At 43.9% G+C, this 20004-nt stretch overlaps 1 protein-coding gene across 1 annotated transcript in view; it reads right to left on the bottom strand.

Annotated features, from left to right (window-relative positions):
* The window catches only part of LOC134218118 (uncharacterized), a 31065-nt gene extending 13287 nt beyond the window's left edge, over positions 1-17778 (bottom strand). Inside the window, exons 1-3 of the mRNA XM_062696984.1 lie at positions 17685-17778; positions 13579-15784; positions 13124-13513 (exon numbers count right to left, since the gene is read on the bottom strand). Coding sequence (XP_062552968.1) covers positions 13124-13513; positions 13579-15767 — 2579 coding nt within the window. The 5' untranslated portion in view covers positions 15768-15784; positions 17685-17778. The remainder of the gene's footprint in view (positions 1-13123; positions 13514-13578; positions 15785-17684) is intronic.
* Positions 17779-20004: the final 2226 nt, after the last annotated feature.

Raw genomic sequence — 20004 nt, 5'->3', positions numbered from 1 at the left:
GGAAATGAACTATAGAGCTCGTTTCCTACATCCAATTAGAAATCCCATCAGCTACCTTCTCCTATCTATCACATTGGCAGCCCGTTAACCAAGACGGACCTCTGCCTCTCGAACCTAATCCAAAAATTCCAACAAATTCCGCATGAACTCGTGGCAAGTGCAGAGGTATATTCGGCTTGCAGTGGGCGAGTGATTGCATCATCATCAAGCCTACATTGACTTGTATTCTGACGTGGCAGGCGCCAGTATGGCCTAACAAATGAGATCACCAGTTCTTGTACATTGAAGATGTGTGCTAGTCCCAAGCAAACATCTGTTGGTTCCCTGTGCAAGAACAGCTGATCTGGTCATAATGGAGTAGCAACTACGAGCAGTCAATCAAGCTCAAGCTCAAGCTCAAGCTTGAGTCGCCACGAGTATTATGGTCTATGTCCCCTACCAAGTTAGTTAAGATAAGATGACATACCATATAAAAATATCAAACTTGACAATTGCGGCTCCGCAAAGTGTCACACACGACTGAGCTTACCAAATAAACTGATTAAAAAAAAACATTTGACAGAAATTTTCCTGTAATTTTCGTGTTTCAAAAAAGTCTAACTTTGACCGTCTGGTCAAACACTTAACGAAGTCCGATTGACTGTACTGGGTGTCAAATCTGAATCCAAAATAAGGGACCATTACGAAATAATGTAAGATTTTGAACGTTCCAGCATCGATGGCGGTGGTTTCTGTATCTGAAGCCGTTTAGCGACAGATGAAAATGCCAGTCTAACGTCGCTTTTTTTGTATGCGGTTTAGCGACAAACTGCTGAGTGGCTATCGTCGGCGTCAGCGGTCCTCCAGTGAAATTTTCTCGCATGGTTCTGGAACTGGTTTTGTTGCAGTTAATTGAGAAAGCGCATTATTGAAAATAAATCTGTCCTTTCAAAACCTCAATTTTATAGAAGTGCAAATCTTCATCGCTTGGAGACAGCAGAAATTCTACTTCGGCAGCAGTATCAAAGGCGCGCGTCGAACTATTGAGTGGTTGCTGTTAGTAATTCGGAAGCTACATTATTGGAAACTATTCGGTTTCTCCCAGGACCAAAATTCTATACAAGGGAAGGTTAAGCCTGGACGAATTCGATTCACCGACGCAAGTTGTCGTCCGTGGCAGAATCAAAGGGGCACGTAGGAGGGAGATGCTGCAAACATTTATTCGAATCCACAACATTCGTAGTCCAACACCACTGATCGAAGCAGCGAATCCTCTTCTTTCATTAAATGGCGTATGATTGCGTGGGTAGGCTCAAATTAATCCACCAGCAACGTGAGAAGCTTTTGTTTAGAAAAGCAGTTTTGCCCTTTTGAAATGTTGCTGCAGATATTTGCAAAAAGTGTCAATTGTTAATTCCACCATTTAATTAAAAATGATCAAGCTAGTTTTTCAGCTGGAGAAGCCTTTTTTGAATGAAATATACCCTTCATCAGCTATCAGTGTTTGTTGGGTATTTTGTTTATATTTTTTCATATTTTCAAAAGCTTTCACACTTCTATTAGAAATATAAGAAAAGACGCAGAAATATAGGACGCTTTCATTACTTTCATTTCATCACATTACTTACAAAAAAGCGCATTTGTACATTAGGTGGCTCAAATTAGTATGGGAAAACCTTTTTTTAATTTCGATGCCCTGATGCTTTGGAAAAAAATCAGCCAAACTGTAACCTGCCAAATTGCTTACATTAGAAATTTTGTAGCGTAGCGGTTTTCCGAATTAAGTTTAATGTTTTACGTTTATATATTCCTATAAGAAAATAAATATTAAATGCATCAAATATAGGGAACCAACAGTAGAATAATCTCACAAGCTCGCATGCAATAAATGAACCCAAGTCACTTCCTGCAAGAAAGTTCACCGCCAGAATTTATCGTTCACTCACTTGGCGCGCTGAGTTATGATCTCGCGAAACATGCGCTTGGAACCGTTGGGATTGAGTAAGATCTCCCATCAGGACCACTTGTCGTTAGATTATTAATAAAAGAAATCGGAGTAGGAATTGAACTGAGTTAGCTAGATGCCAAATGTTGGAGAGGGAAAAGGACAAAACCACTGATCAACTCAAAGGGTAATCGAGAACCGATTACTGAAAAGATCGTCTCTCGATTTCCGGTACGAATGCCTAATCTAAGATTGCGACCTATCTGAGGAATCTCAAGTTCGGTCTCGTCCACTTTGATCTGACCCGTCGAAGAGGCAGGAGTGTGAAGTTTCTTCTATTAGTTTCGCGGTGTGTTTCCGAGGTAGATAAATGTGAGATGTGTCTATAATCAGTGTATTAATTATAAGAATTTTCCCTCCCGATAGGCAGTGCAAAAGCTAGGGCAATAAAAAAGCCATCTGTGCGGTATTGTGCGTGATATGAAATAGAAAAAAAAAGGTAGGAGATTCCTTTATCGCTTTCCCCCGTATCAAGCTCACCCAAGTGTGTAGCCGATCGTCGACCGTTGCTGCACCAGCCCGCCTCCCGCTCGCCACACCGCGCCCATTACGCCTTTGCCACACTTCTGATCCCACGTGCCATCGAAGGATCCCTAACTGCCGGCCGGAGTTAGAAGGGAGTTGCGCCGTTCTATCGTACTCCGGAAGAGCGATTTTCCCACCCTCAAAGAAAATTCATCGTACCGACGACGGTACCTTTTTGATTTGGACCATCGAGCCATTCATTCGGTGCGCCTTTGTTCATTGGGTGAACAGGCGTCGCAGACGCGACGCGAAGAAGGGTTTACCCCGATCAAGTAGAAGTCGGTAGCAAGACACAACAACTGTAAGTAAGCGCTACAATTGTATCAGGTTAGTGAAGCTTTGGGGAAAGTGTTTTTTTGAAAAGACAGTTGGAAGCTAGAAAAATCCGCACAGTTAGGAAATAGTAAAGGGAGGAAGAAGAAGAAATGGAAAGTATGTAGAGAGAAGTGGGTACCCGAATATAAATAATTTGTGAATAAATGTTATGCGAAAGTTTTGCGTTTCTCTAGATTTAGTTTTTGTAAATTGAGCCTATGAAGTCTTATTTTGAGTGCACTGTTTGTTAGACGGATGTCACGTTTCGTTCGTTTTGTTGATTTAGTTTGTTGTATTGTTGTTGTATACTCCAAGTCGGACTGCTTGGGATTCTCAGTCCTCCATTCTTGTCCTGAAGCGTGCGGGTAATTGTGGTAGGAAAGAACTTGTCCAATGATGAAATTGATCGCTTAAGTGCATTCGGTATTGGTAGGTAATTGGGTTCTTCATTACGTTTTGAGTTGGTCCCCAGGTAGCGACACGAGTATCTGAAAACATTTGGCATCTTCTAGGATTTGCGGTAATTTGATAAACTGAACTCGCCCTGAGGTTTGAGTTTGCCGGGCACGGAAACGACAAGTGGTCCTCTCCGGAGGTGGCGCATAAGCCATTTGTTCTTAAATCATTTAAAAACGCCCCCTAGTTAGGTAGCCTCGCCAGGTCAGGCTACAATTTACCTAAATTTACTGTACATATTATATTTATTTAATGATCCATAAAATCCTACTTACTATTTACATAAAAACTTCTTTTTATAAATGCTATGTAATATAAAAGTTTACAACTAGGATTGAACTTAAATCTAATGGAATTGAAATAAAATGAAATACATAAATATTAAACAAATATCGAAAATAAAAAAATCGGAAAAACCTCTTGCCCATCCCTATTCCTATCCGTTACCCCTCTAACGTATCACTGACATCTGCGCTGTCAAACGTCCGTCCACCACCACTATTGTCATCGTTGACCAACACAAGCACGAAACCACAGCCAAAAGCAGCGAAACGACGTGGGATGAACTCTCTAATGGAACGTACACACGGTCAAGCAGTTTGACTAACATTAACTCCACCTCTCTATTTGGCGTCATAGCTTCATGCTAGTAAGGAAAAAGAGTTCAAAATGTAACGGTAAATGCTTCAAATCAAGATCCGATTTTCAAACGATTCTTTATCGCTGGCGAGTTTTAATCACTTGATAATTTAAAAGTAAAATCGCCGGTGAGTTTGATCATTCTCGATTTTTCGAAAATTTGATTTTTCCCAACCCTGACTATCATGTACTTCGTCTTCGACGTGTTGATGACTAGTCCGATCCGCTTAGCTTCCCTCTTCAGTCTGATGTAGGCTTCCTCCATCTTCTCAAAGTTACGTGCCATAATATCTATGTCGTCGGCGAAGCCAAATAGCTGGACGGACTTATTGAAAATTGCACCACTCGTATTAATCCCTGCTCTTCGTATTACCCCTTTTCAAAGCTATGTTAAATAGTAGACACGAAAGACCATCACCTTGCCGTAATCCTCTGTGGGACTCGAGAATGCCCCTGAAACTCGAACTACGCACATCACCCGATCCATCGTCGCTTTGATCAACCGTGTCAGTTTATCTGGAAAACCGTTTTCGTGCATTAGCTGCCATAGCTGGTCCCGATGGGGCCCTCCTTAGTCGTGCGGTATGACGCGCGGCTACAAAGCAAGACCATGCTGAGGGTGGCTGGGTTCGATTCCCGCTGCCGGTCTAGGCAATTTTCGGATTGGAAATTGTCTCGTCCTCCCTGGGCATAAAGTATCATCGTGCTAGCCTCATGATATACGAATGCAAAAATGGTAACTTGGCTTAGAAACCTCGCAGTTAATAACTGTGGAAGTGCTCAATGAACACTAAGCTGTGAGGCGGCTCTGTCCCAGTGAGGGGATGTAATGCCAATAAGAAGAAGGAGAAGAAGAAGAAGCTGGTCCCGATCGATTGTATCATATGCGGCTTTGAAGTCGATGAATAGATGATGTGTGGGCACGTTGTATTTGCGGCATTTCTGCAGTACTTGGCGAATGGCGAACACCCGCGAACACCCATAAAACCCGCCTGGTGCTAGTCGACGGCATAAAATTTGGGAGAGTACCTTGTAGGCAGCGTTCAGCAATGTGATTGCGCAGTAGTTGCTACAGTCCAGCGTATCGCCCTTTTTGTAGATGGGACACACTACACCTTCCATCCACTCCTGCGGCAAAACTTCTTCCTCCCAGATCTTGGTAATGACCCAGTGCAGCGCTCTAGCCAGTGCCTCACCACCGTGTTTAAATAGCTCTCCTGGTAGTTGGTCAACCCCAGGGGCTTTGTTGTTCTTCAGCCGGCCAAAGTCCTCCTGGATTTCCTAGAGATCCGGAGCCGGTAGAATTATGTCCTGCGCGCGTTCCCCCAGGTCCATCACCATACAGCCATCTTCGTCTGCTACATCGCCATTCAGGTGCTCTTCTTCGTACTGCCGCCACCTTTGGATCACCTCACGCTCGTTCGTAAGAAGGTTCCCGTTTATGTCCTTACACATATCGGGCTGTGGCACGTGGCCCTTACGTGAACGGTTTAACTTCTCATAGAACTTTCGTGTGTTATTAGCGCGGTACAGTTGCTCCGTTTCTTCACGGTCTCGATCTTCCTGCTGGCGCTTTTTCCTCCGGAAAATCGAGTTTTGTCTGTTCCGCGCCTGTTTATATCGTGCCTCGTTCGCACTCGTGCGGTGTTGCAGCAATCTCGCCCATGCTGCATTCTTCTCTTCCACTAACTGCTCACATTCGCCGTCATACCAGTCGTTTCTCTGATCCGGGGGCACCGTGCCAAGTGCAGCGGTTGCGGTGCTACCAATGGCGGATCGAATATCTCTCCAGCCATCTTCAAGAGACGCTGCGCCTAGCTGCTCTTCCGTTGGGAGTGCCACTTCAAGCTGCTGCGCGTATTCTTGGGCTAGTCTACCGTCTTGTAGCCGCCCAATGTTAAGCCGCGGCGTCCGACTTCGACGCGTGTTGTACACCGTCGAGAGTTTTGAGCGCAGGCATACTGCAACGAGGTAGTGGTCGGATTCAATTGTCGGATTCGTGATGTCGGAGAAGAATTTACCGGTCAAAAGCTTTTTCGTAGTCAATAAGTACCAAGTAAAGGGACTCGAACTGCGCACCCAGAGAAAACAATGGATCATCGATGAGACCTGGAGGAAGATAGAGGAGCGAAGAGAAGCCAAAGCCGCGATAGAGCGATCAAGAACCAGAGGAGCCAAAGTCTTAGCCCGTCAACGATACGCGGCTCTTGAGGAGGAAGTAAAACGCTCATGTCGACGGGACAAGCGAGCGTGGGCAGACTCTCTGGCCGACGAAGGAGAGATAGCCGCCGCAACATTCGCCTTCTGGACATTCGCCTTCTCTACGATATCTCACGACGCTTAAGCGGGCGAAGATGAATGCAACGATGCCTGTGAAAGACGCGAATGATCAGTTATTAATCGACCCAACTGACCAGCTAAAACGCTGGTTCGAACAACTTTTTCAAGTGCCAGCCAGACCATCACCACCTCGGCATGATCTGCCTAGGATCCGACGTATAACACGCGTCAATACCGAAGCTCCATCACTGCTAGAGATTCAAACAGCCATCCAAAGCATGAAATTGAATAAAGCCCCAGGGATCGACCGCATATCAGCCGAGATGCTCAAAGCTGACCCCATGACATCCGCTCAACTACTGCTTCGTTTATTTCGTAATATCTGGGAAACCGCAACTTTCCCGGTTGACTAGATGCAAGGTATCTTAGTGAAGGTGCCCGAAAAAGGTGACCTGACTGTATGCGATAATTGGCGAGGCATTATGTTGCTGTGTACCGCTCTCAAAGTTCTGTGCAAAATTATCCTAGCCCGGATTCAGGAGAAGATCGATGCGACTCACCGGCGGCAGCAAGCCGGATTCCGTGCCGGAAGATCCATATTGTCGTGCCGGAAGATCCAGATCGTGTGGACCATATTGTCACGCTCCGCATCATTCTGGAGCAGTTCAACGAATTCCAAGAGTCCCTTTACTTTTTATTCATTGACTACGAAAAAGCTTTCGACCGTCTTAATCACGAGAATATGTGGGGCGCCCTGAGACGCAAGGGGAACCTGAGAAAATCATTGGCCTCATCGAAGCACAGTACGAGGCCTTTTCGTGTAGAGTGCTGCACAATGGGGTCCTGTCCGACCCTATCCGGGTCGTAGCTGGTGTGAGGCAAGGATGTATTCTATCACCGTTACTGTTCCTCATCGTAATCGATGAGATTCTGGTAGATGCGATTGACCGTGAACCAAACCGCGGGCTGTTATGGCAGCCTATAACCATGGAGCACCTAAACGACTTCGAATAAGTAAGCTCAACGACCTTGCCGAGCGCTCCTCCTCGGCAGGTTCAGTCATCAACGTCAACAAAACTAAATCGTTGGATGTAAACACGGTGACTCCTTCCAGTTTTACAGTAGCCGGGCAACCAGTGGAGAATGTTGAAAGCTTCCAATATCTTGGTAGCTAAATGGCGTCAGACGGCGGTAACAAGATCGACATAGGCGCACGGATCAAGAAAGCCTTTGCGAGTTTAAGAAATATCTGGAAAAACAGGCAAATAAGTGAACAGTTTCCGCTCAACTTCTGAGACGAGCAAACGTGTTTTCGATTACGCTCTCCAAAAGTCAAGCGATTTAATCCGGTGGTTTATCTTTCATCTGTCCGTGCCGCGTCGCGCGCTTTAGTGTTTCGCGATGAGGCGAGAAAACACTTTTCGAATAGACTATTCGCGCTTTCCAGTGAAGCCGTCTTTCGAGAAGGTGCATGGCTTTTGCCGCACAGTTCTAGGACTGCAAAAAGACGATGTAGTGAGATTTCAGTGCCACCGCGGTGAACAATGTGCGTTCATCAAGGTGAAGGACCTGGCGCTCGCACTAAAAGTCGTGGACGAACACGACGAAAAGCATGAGGTGGATATTGCGGGAAGAAGCACAAGCTCCGTATAACTATGGAAGATGGAAGTGTGGAAGTGAAAGTGCACGTCCTTCCAGAGAAGATTTTTCAATTCGCGACTACGAAGGTAAATGCTTCACGCACAGTCTGACAGTTCCTTATGGGATTTTACTGTGGAGGAACAAGAATGGGTGATTGGCGGCCATGTTTCACGCACAGTCTGACAGATAGCAATGAGATTTTGCCATAAGAGTGAGTAGAGGCATTACTTTCGTATTCGCGAATGGCACGCTGGCATATTATCTCCGCCACCACACTGAAAACGTCATCCTCGCTGGCGATTTCAATTGCGTGCTCCGTGCGTGCGATTCGTCCAGCCCGAATACTAGTCCATCCCTTAAAACCTCCGTACAGCAGCTGCAGCTGCACGATGCGTGGGAGATGCTGTGCCCACGAGATGCCGGCTTTACGTACATCAATCGAAACGCGCGGTCTCGACTCGACCGTATTTACGTAAGCCGGGGACTACGCGACAAACTGCAGTCCGCCTTCACACACGTCTGCTGCTTCACAGACCATAAAGCGCTTACGGTCAGAATATGTTTCCCTCCACTGGGACATGAGCCGGGCGCGGTTTCTGGGCCCTTCGACCGCATCTCTTTACCGATTAAAACGTTGCCGAGTTCCAGTATAAGTGGCATTACTAGACTCGACAACGCAGAAACCATGAAACATTAATGATTTGGTGGCTGTCTTATGCTAAGCCTAAAATTAAGTCGTTTTTAAGTGGAAATCTCGATCTGTTTTTGACGAACTTCACGATGCGCACCAGCATCTTTATGCGCAGTTACGGCAAGCGTACGACGGCTACTACCAGCAGCCACAATTGATAACTACAATCAATCGGCTGAAAGGAGAAATGTTGGCACTGCAGCGTAATTTCTCGCACATGTTTATGCGCATCAACGAGACGCATCTGGCCGGCGAACCAATGTCGATCTTCCAACTGGGGGAAAGACGACGAAAGAAAACCGTAATTACACAGCTGCAGACGGGAGAGAACGAATTTGTCGCCGAGCCTCAGGCGATAGAAATGAAGCTGTTTGATTTCTTCTCGAGCCTCTATGCAGAAGAAGCAGCAGCAAACGGTGACAATAACAACGACGGGGACGATTTTGCATGCGAGCGCGTAATCCCTCCGGACGACCCGTCGAACGAAGCGTGCATGGAGGAGATAACAACAGCAGAGATCCTCTCTGCTATCAGGGCAAGCGCACCCAAACGATCCCCCGGTGCCGACGGGATCCCAAGAGAATTTTATCTCCGTATGTTCGACGTAATTCACCGCGAATTAAACCTGCTGCTGAATGAAGCACTCACTGGCAATCTCCCCAATGCCTTCGTGGAGGGTATTATCGTGCTGGTGAAGAAAAGGAGGTGAAGAAAGGTGAGGTGAAAGGAGGTGAAGAAATAGGGAGGTGAGGCCCGAGCATACCGGCCCATATCGCTGCTCAACAGCGATTACAAGTTGCTTTCTCGTATCCTCAAAATCCGGCTAGAGCGCGTCATGCGAGCCCATCGTGTGCTGAGCGACGGACAGAAATGTTCGAACTCCGAACGCAATATCTTTCAAGCTACTCTCGCTCTCAAAGACCGGATTGCCAGCCTTCGTCACCACCGTCGCACCGGTAAACTCATCAGTTTCGATCTGGAGAACGCCTTCGATCGGGTACGTCATTCGTTCTTGTTCGGCACCATGCGGTCGCTCGGGTTCAACGAGGAACTCATCGCTCTTCTCGCGCGCATAGCCAGTCGCCACATCCCGACTGCTTATCAATGGGCACCGATCACGATCGTTGGAGATTGCACGGTCGGTGCGGCAAGGGGACCCGTTGTCGATGCATCTCTTTGTACTGTATCTCCATCCACTGATATGCAGACTAGAGCCAATGTAAATAAATACTAAGGTATGGAAATCTATATATTGTGTGCGTGCCTTTTGTGTATGGCGAAAAAGCTTTCACTACTACATTCGAACGAGCTCCCATAAGAAGCCGTGCAAATATGTACGTCACTATTTGCTGTTTACATTTTTCATCATCCACTAATACACTTGCATTTCGTCTTCTTCCTCACCTTCTATCTATTCTCATTGGACTAGAGCAAGCGTTTGGGGATGATTTGCTTGTGGCATATGCGGACGACATCAGCGTCATCGTCACAACAGAGGCACGGATAGGAATGATCCGTGAAATATTTAACCGTTTCTGTGCAACAGCCGGCGCAAAACTAAATTTGCGCAAAACGATGTCGATTGATGTTGGGTATTGCGAAGGTAATATCATCGATATTCCGTGGCTGCAAACGGTAAACGTCGTCAAAATTCTAGGTATCACCTTCGCGAATAACAAATGTGGCTTCACGGTTTTCGCGCTCTGACGTTACACCAGAAGGTGATTATGTTAAACACTTTCGGCACAGCAAAATTATGGTACCTCTCATCGGTGCTGCCTCCACTGAACGTACATACAGCGAAGATAACGTCGACGATGGGAACGTTCCTGTGGAGGGGTATTGTCGCCCGCGTGCCGATGATGCAACTGGCTCGGAAACAGGAACACGGGGGTTTAAATCTGCACATCCCGGCCCTCAAAAGTCGCAGTCTGGCTTTGAACAGACATCTGAAAGAGATCGACTCCCTTCCCTATTATAGATCCCTTCTTCTCCACGTTAATCCTCGCCCTGCAATTTCAATAGATCATCCCGACATCAAAACAATCCTATCATGCTTATCCCAAATCCCTCACCAAATCCAACAAAACCCCTCCGCCGATCAAATCCACCAGCATTTTGTGCAGCAAACAGAACGGCCTAAAGTGGAACAAAATAGTCCGACGATCGACTGGCCCCGCGTGTGGAAAAACATTGGATACAAACAGCTGTCTTCAATACACCGTTCGCAACTCTACCTGTTTGTGGTATGACCGCGCATCGGAAGCTGCTTCATACAATGCAGAGAGTAGCAGACGACAACTGCACCCATTGCGGGAACCATTTACAAGAAACGCTCCAGCACAAATGTTGCTTTTGTCCTCGTGTCGGCCCGGCTTGGACGATCCTACAGCAGAGAATAGCAGGGCTTATGAATGGATGGAGAAGATTCTTTTACGAAGAGTTGGCGATACCTACACTGGCAGGGGTGAACAAACGTAAACGAGTGGAGATTCTACAAATGTTAACAAATTACATCAACTTTGTTAATTTTAGTAACGATGCTATAGATGTAAACTCATTAGTCTTCCACTTGGACGTTAATTTTTAAAACTGTAAAAACTTTTAATTTTAAATGAACTACAAATAAACTGAATTTTAAACCAAAAAAAAAAAAAAAAGTGATCGCACCAAAATACGAATTTTTATCAATAATTCGGGCCTGATGGCCTCACAACTGGATCTCAAACAACGAGCTCCATCGTCGTTGTCACCAGAGGCCGATAGCAACAGAAATTCGGAATCGGAAGTGGGGCTGGGTCGGCCACACTCTACGTAGGGGCAGAAACGAAATCTATAAACAAGCAGTAGACTGGAACCCAGCGGGACATCGCAGCAGAAGCAGACCCAGAGGCTCATGGCGGCGAAGCCTCAATAAAGAAATAAAAGAAGTCGACCGAAATCTAACCTGGCAACAAGTTAAAGCGATAGCCGGGCAACGCTCAGGATGGAGATCTTTCAAGTCGGCCCTTTGCACCACCGGAGGTGTACAGGTTTCATAAGTAAGTAAGTAAGGACCAAAGCTATGTTACGCGCTCCTTCCGGGATGTAAACTCACCATTTCGTAGCTCTATGCTGAAAACCGCGGAAAGATTATTTTTTAGCGGGCGAAGTTATTAGCATTTCTCTGAGTGCTAATATCTTTGCCTTATAAACTATAATCTTCTCGCGTTTTAACATTCTGTATTTAAATTCTACAATTTCTACTATTTTAAGCTCTTTTTTTTTGTTCAGTGGAATGTACCCAACAGTCTAAGACGAGTTTAGTACTGTGACATGAGTATAGTTAGCCATTGAAGAGCCCCTTATCCAGTTATTAATGTTACACACACACAAACACTTATTCCTATGTAAGACACTAAAGAGAAAGCCATCAATAAATCAGTTTGTTATAGATACGCGTCCGAGTAGCATTCCACTCGGACTAATTCCACTACGTTTCGTTATCTTTGCAGATACGTATTTCGACCTCAACTGTGAGGTCGCTTCAGTGTCTCGTACGTGACTCGACTTTTCTACAAGAACTGTTGTAGCGTTGTAGTTTGTGCACCAGGCCATCATGTCATACATTTTCGGGTTTAGGGTCATTTGACCAAATGCCGTTTGGCCGAATGCCATTTGGCCGAATGTCGTTTGGCCGAATAGTTGAAATACGTTTTCTAAATAAGTGTGTGAAGGAAGATGTAAGAAGGGGAAATAAAGAAGGATGAAGGAAGAAGGAGGAAGGAAGAAAAATGAAGGAAGAAGAAAGAAGGGAAAATCAAGAAGGAAGACGGAAGAAGGATGAAGGGGGAAGGAAGAATGAAGACGAAAGAATGAAGAAGGAAGAAGGGAGAAGGGAGAAAGAAGAAGGAAGATGGAAGAAAGATGAGGGAAGGAGTAAGAAGGAAGAAGGAAAGTTGAAGAAGGAAGTAGAATGAACGAAGAAGGAAGACGTATATTTTCGCACATTTTCAAATGACCTACTCGGCCAAATGTCATATTCGTTCAAATGACCCTTTCGGCCTAATGGTATGTTCGGCCTAATGGTCTGTTCGGCCAAATGGTATATTCGGCCAAACAACTTTCGGCCCAGTGGCATTCAGCCAAACGACCCTTCCCCTTGGGGCCACACATTTTGGCGATCCTGCCAGGTTATTTTTTGGACCCTGACGCAGATTTCAAAATGTGAGTTGATTTCAAGTGGTTAATATACACCCAGGTTTTTTTTTACGCGGTTGGAATTCATTAATTTCTCGGTTAACCTGAACTTTCATAGCTTTTTAAATACCCCCTGAATTTTCTTTGATTTTTTGTGAATTTTTTCGTGGAGTTAACTCATTGCTTCATTGACGATAAAGGTCTTGAACGACCAAAATCAAACCGTGTAAAAAAAAAACCTGGGTGTACTAATGTGTTCAAATATTTGATGGCCTAAAAAAATCGTCCTAAGTTTAATTACAAATGTAGTAATTTTTCATGACAATATTCTACTTCAGAAAAACCACCTGAACGACCGGTGTGGTTTATATGTGTTATGATAAAAGCTTATCTCACAGACAACTTATGCTTACCATGTATTGAAAAGCCGAATTAAATCCAGCCAGTTTGGCGTTCCAGTACTGGTCCAACGTTGAACCGACATTTTTCGCCATTGTGTGCTAAGGAAATTGGCCCAATTTTGCGGCTTCAGCACCTCCTCGATCTCAATATTTCTCAAAAGTATCTGCCGAGCACTATGAAAGTCACTGCTTTCGTTAAGTCCGACGGTGCATTTTATACGCGCTTTTGCCACATAGTTTGGACCAACAGTGATCAAACATTCTGCGCCGTGCAGCTTCCAGTATGAGTTCCTGAAGCGAAATTTTGCAGAATACGGAAGTCCTACGGAGTCGGATCCATGTAGTTCGACATACTGATCCCGGTCAGCGTCCATCAACTTTTTGCAGTGCTTTAGAGGTGACCTGCAATTTTGTGTGGTTATTGAAACTGACGAAGAAATGGAAAAAATGGAAAAAGGTTCACTTACTTGACTTGGAGTGGAATTAAACGATTTTCAATAAGAATTGCGTTCTCTCGATGGATATCTTCCAAGTATTTGCCTATCTCTTCTACTCGTTTGGTAAAATGTTCCAAGGAGTTAGATTTCTCAACTGCGTCGCGGAACGGTTTGATGAACTCTTCGTAAAATATATCAAAGTTTAAGTAATTTGGTTGCTTCTTGAGAAAAACGAATGCATCCCTAAAGACATTCAGCATCAGTGTTGCAGTAATTATCTGATCATGATTGGACAAAAGTTTGTCTCCGTTGCTCCATCTTCGTTTTTGCATTAGGACGATTGTGTATTTCAGCAGAACTCTAACGACATCCATTTGAAAATGTTTTGAAATTTCTTCCATAGAACACAGCTCTGTAAAAGTCTTGTAGTAGTGTTTCGAAACTTTGAAGGACTCGTATTTTGTTCTACTTAATTGCGTGTTGGTGCTTGTTATAATTTTAGCTTCCAATAGAACATTTTTCATTCTCTCATTAGCAAAGCGCAAGTACCATTCGAAAGGGAAACCATCCAGCCCCGCAAGAAAGTTGTTGCACACTGCTAAAAAGTCGACAATGCTTTCGGGGTTTATTTCTTTATCGAGCGCATGGTATATTAGCTCCATTGACATACCTTTGACCTCATCCATTAGAGGGTTTAAATAGTTTCCTTTGAATAAATTGGATAAGCTTGACAGCAACACCAATTCCCAATTATTTTTGAAGACCGCGATGCGTTGACAAAGCAAATTTAATGCTTTCTGCTGATTAGGCAAGCTGCGTAGGATATTTGACTGCTTTCGAAATACTTCTTCGTGTAATTTGACTTGTTTTACATTCAGCTCATGTTCCACTAGTGCCACAAATTCCAGCAGGTTATGAGTTATCTTGCGACTCAATTCCAATTGATCATAATGTAAATCTTCAGACACCCAACACTCATGCAGAGTTTTCAAAACATCCGAATACAGTTCCAGCCGTTCTAAATCTTTTTCAAAAATGTTGAACGTGGTGGCATCAGCCAGACAGAGCCACGCGTGCTGCTCACATCGCAGAATATCCGTAGGCTCCAATAGCTTAATCCGAAATGTGTAAGGATATTTTTTCCAGGCTGTAGCCTTTCCAGGCTCGAAATGATTCGCCAAATTGGCAAGCATGTTGAGCTGCATTTCGAAACATCTTTGCGTCGAAGAATTGATTACGTTGGGCTTTTTGACCACTATCCATTGATTTTTACAATAACGCAGAACATGTTTTACGTCAAATGTTTGTTCAAAACTAGAAATCACCTCACACAAGCTTCTAATTACTTGTACATAAACAACATTTGCTAATGGAAGCGAAAAGAAAAAATCTGCAAATTTGATGGCATCGAGTCTGTTGACGAAATTATTCAATATTGCGGACATAACTGATTCAAAATTGGCATGATGCAGAATGTGTTCCAAGTCACATAAAATTCCAATATCTATTGAACTGAGCAGAATGCTGCGTTGGGGTTTCAGTTTCTTTATCATGCTTTTAATCCGTGGGGTACTATTTTCCATTATTGCTTTTTTGTGTCGCAGAAGTGATTTTTGCAAATAGGCACGAAAAAAATTGGAACCATCATTCCATTCTTTGTCTGAAATGTTTTCTAGTAGCAGAGTGCATCGGCATTTCATCGCGTTTCTAATTACGACATATTTTACACAAGACACTTTCAAATGGCTTCTGTTGATCAGCTTGCTTGAGCACAAATCCTTGCAGAATTGGGAATCGATCACAAAATGACTCTGGGCTATTCTCAAAAGATCCAACAAACATTTGGCGTTGGCAGGGTTTCTTGCGGCTTCCGTTCCCAGCTCGAGCAATTGCATTTTAATAGAACTCTCAAGTTCAATCACATCGTCCTTCATTTGGTCTAACAAAATATGCTCTATCTTTACATTTCGTAGGAGAATGTTTCGTGCCACATTGAAATCACGGGATCTGTTCAATTCATCATTCCGATCTATGGAAACAAGAGCCACGTAGCCTGTTCCGATCGTAACCAAACATTCTTGGCCATGCAGTTTCCAGGTCAAATCACCAAGCCAAAATTTGGCAGAATATGGAAGACCAGGATCTGCACAGTCGTGCAGTTCGATACATTGATCGCCGTCACAATCCGTCAGTTGTCCGCACTGTTCCAGGGTTGCCATAGTGTGATAATGGTTCACTGAAAGTAGAAAGGAAAAGAATATTATTTCAGAGGAGAACTATAACAAATGGTATGATGCAAGGCACTTTTCTTCCATCAAACTAATTTTACATAACATCATCAAATTTGCTCTGACTGCCGTTTATTCCATCGAACATTGTGAACACCGGGATGAATTTAAGGTATTTCTTTGGATATAGATAAGGTAACAAGATGCGTTCTCAGCTTATGATGGGGAAGAGTCGTTTGGTCGAAGCCCATTCGGCCGAAAGCCATTTGGCCGAATGCCACTAGGCCGAACAAACCATTAGGCCAAAACCCATCAGGCCGAAAGGATCATTTGGCCGAACGGGTCATTTGGCTGAATAGGTAATTTGAAAAGTGAGAAAAGAGAAGACGTCTCACTTCTCACTTCTCATTGCTCATTTTTCACTGTAAAAAATGAGAAGCGCGAAATGAGTTGTTAAACGTCTCCTACCCACTCTCACTTCTCACTCCTCATTTCTCACTGTGCAAAGTGAGTAGTGCGAAATGGGTAGTGAGACGTCTCACTACTCACTTCGTGCTTCTTACTTTTTACAGCAAGAAGTGAGAAATGAGGAATGAGAATTTGAACGTCTCTCTTTTCACTCCTAATTTCTCACTTTTCAAATGACCTATTCGGCCAAATGTCGTATTCGTCCTAATGATTCTTTCGGCCAAATGACCATTTCGGCCAAATCCTACTGGGTTGGCATGTGCACAAAAATACATATGAGAGAGAGTTAGTTCTGAAAATGTATTGCGAGAGTTCGGCTGGTACCTAGGGCTGGGAATTTGGTTTCATCAGTACCCGCTAAGGTGCGGAGAACGACGGAGGTCTTTCGTAGCTTAGTAGGGAAAGCACCTGTCTAGCGTACTGGGGTCGTGGGATCAAAGCCCACCAAAGGGGCGGTTACCCTCCAATACCTTTTCCGAACTAAATTTATCACATGTTGTACATATGCATAATCGAGTTTCAGACATAGTAATTAATTTCCACTCGGGGTGGCTTAATACCCGGAATATAGGCAATAAGGGACCGACTGTTTACTTCGATGTAATTTACTTCCAGGGTGCAGCAGCCGTAAAAAGTGTAGACAACAACCTTCCGTGCACCATGTTTACGGTACTCGTCACTGAGTGGCGATACCGGCGTTTCTATCTGTTTTGTTAGACCCGCTACTCTATGTTTTGAGATTTTCACAATTTTCACTATGAGCTCATGGAAGAATGGTAGTTGGAAATCGATAAAACATATGGAAAAATAAGGTATTTCGCAAATTTATGGAAAATGGAAGTGTTTTAGAAGAAAGTAGTGATAAGGAATGAAGTATGAGGTGAAAACATTATCTCCTGCACTTAGTTTGCACTGATTAGTAGTTTTATAGTGATGAAATTTAAATTTTACTACCACTGAAAAAACGCCATCTCTTGCATTAATCGTTTTGACTGGTACCTTATTAACTTTGAATGTACTGACCATTTCGGCCAAATTACCCTTTTGGCCTAATGACCATTTCGTTCAAATAACCCTTTCGGCTAAAAGACCCATTCGGCCAAATGACTTTTGGCTTAATTGTCTATTCGGCCAAAAACTTTCGGCCTAGTGGCATTCGGTCGAACGGTATTCGGCCAACCGGCCCTTCCCCCTTATGAGCAAAAACCAACCAAAAATAGAAATGTTATTTTGTTCTTAAAAAATGTATAAGAGCAGTTTATTGGATGACTGACTGAAGCAATTTGTGACATGTCCTGATCAATATGATGTCATGTTTCAACTAGCTGCTACGAGAGCTATATAAATCGTTTGTTTGGAGTGCTTCAATCAGTCATCCAATAGGTAAACTGATAATATAAATTTTAATTCGCGTTATGCGTAGCATTTCGGAGTACCAACCTCCCCGCGTCTTCGAAACACTCGTGTTTAATTGCACAATATTATAAACTGACAACAAGGTTGATTTAAGTTCCACCAAACAGCACTTACTATTATTGGCAGCAGACGCAAAACTGGAGAAAAGTGCTCCTGCGACAATTCACTGAAGCAGAGAAAAGTATTTACAAAAGATTGCTTATCACCCAGTTTTGGTCATCACAAACTTTGCGATACAGTTCCGGGTAAACTTTACGATAAACGATCGCACACATGGCCAGTAACGTGCAGCTACAGATCGGTTCTTCTTCTTCTTCTTCTTCTATGGCTCTACATTCCAACTGGAACCTGGTTTGCTTTTCAGTTTTCCAATTCTATTAGCATTTCCTCTGTTATTAATTGAAAGCTTTTCTATGATCACCATCACATGGACTTGTGTGGCAAGTCCAATGGATACACTATGCCCAACAATGTTTCCCTCCTGGAAAAGAATATGGATGGGAACGATAATCGAACTCGCCATCTCCGGATTGGCAATCTTATGTCTTTGTTCCCCGTCAAATGAAAGTTATTGAGCAAATCTATTAAGGTAACTCCTGACGGAATCCAAGTTTAAAAGTGCTTGCGTTTTCGGGGGCACACCACTCGATTCAGAGGCGGCGCACAACAGTCATTTTTGTTTATTTAGCTTTGCTGCGTCGCAGCATGCGTGGAATAATAAAAATGACAGTTGTGCGTTGCTTCCGTATGGAGTGGTGTGCCCCCGAAAACGCGAGCACTTTTAAACTTGGACTTCGTCAGGAGTGACCTTAAGGACATACAATCTATATATATAAAACAGGGTTGCTGTGGTGGCTCTTCTTCGCGAGTGGTAATCTTTGCCTCTTCGCGAGTCAACATTCGGCCACATCCGTTTTTCCAACGACTCGCTGCGAATGGTATTCGAATCGGCGAATGATTGGACCTGAGATAAGATAAGACATCTCGGAGCTGAATGCCCTCACACAAATTATCCACAATCCATGCAACGGGCAGCTCCAGTGTGACCATCTTTTTTAACTAACCGAAAATGAACCAGCCGTATAAAGTTCAATCAATAATTACCGAATACTGAGTTGTTCATTTGTACTTCATGATTGCAGTTCTGACTATAATTACAACATTTTTATTATTCATCCTATTTCACGTTGAAATCAATGAAACAAACGTTTATTCGTGTTTACTTGTTTCTTTAGAAATTGAAGTTGGAAAATCCCCGACTACTAGCAACACCGCAAAAGTAATAACAAAGCACCCACCAGCAAAATAAAACAACGCTGTGCTGTGCTTGCCGGCGTCTGTCAAATCTCCCAATCAAAACTGGCCTTTTCTGACAGGCAATTGGTTGCAAAAAGGGACAGTGAGATGTCTTATCTCATCTCAGGATTGGACCAGCGAGTGAACAAAAACATCAAAAGCAATGAACTCAAATCGACACAGTTGTTTCATAAGGGCCAATGTCGCAATGAGCTCGAATGGAGAAAAATGGGTTCGAATGTTCCATGACATGTTTTCAATTATATTTCAAAGAGTAGATGTTATTTTAAATGTTAATAGTTTGCATGAAATTCATCCATATCTAATCATTGAATCCAGATATAAATAAAATTTATTTCGGATTTATTTCGATTTGAAAATATGATTAAAGAATTAGTCGTCCTTTTTGACGTAGGACTTACGTCTCTCTTTACTATACCGGGTGTCATTTCAAAATATTCAAATCGACCGCGTTACGCTGTGTTGAAAGATAGCGTTCGTCTCAGTGGACGAATTTCTGCGGTAAGCCCCTCAATCGACAGATTTCAAGTATGCCTTTCATGTCCATGCTTGATAAGACCCGAAAAACTTGGTTCAATAGGCATGAAACTGTTTTCAATGAAAAACATTGAGATCAAGGGAACCTATAAATATGGGTACCGCATAATTCTTGCATCATTCCATTACCACGTTCTGATTGGTGCAGACACCAGCGAATGAGCAGCCGCTGGGTCTGCCGAAAAGCCATAAAATAGCGCAACGCGATTTTTTCCTTTCATTCTGACCGGGACAAGCGAAGCAACCGCATCATCGATTGAACAGCACTCACACCTTTTAGCAGGGAATGAAGTCTGCACCGACCGCTTTTTCGGCTCGACACCATCGAAGTGACCATCATCAGCCGAAACCTAGCCAGTACAGCAGCAGTCCACCCTACAGACCCGACAAAGCAGCAATGCTGAGCAGATACCGGCAGCAGCAGCAGAATCGAGCCGAGACCGGCCGGCATCGGTGATGAGCCGAGACAGGCTGAAGAAAAGCCACATGA

Source organism: Armigeres subalbatus, chromosome 2 (genome assembly GCF_024139115.2).
Source record: "Armigeres subalbatus isolate Guangzhou_Male chromosome 2, GZ_Asu_2, whole genome shotgun sequence".
Classification (NCBI taxonomy): Eukaryota; Metazoa; Arthropoda; class Insecta; order Diptera; family Culicidae; genus Armigeres; species Armigeres subalbatus.
This window is presented reverse-complemented; position numbering and strand designations above follow the sequence as displayed.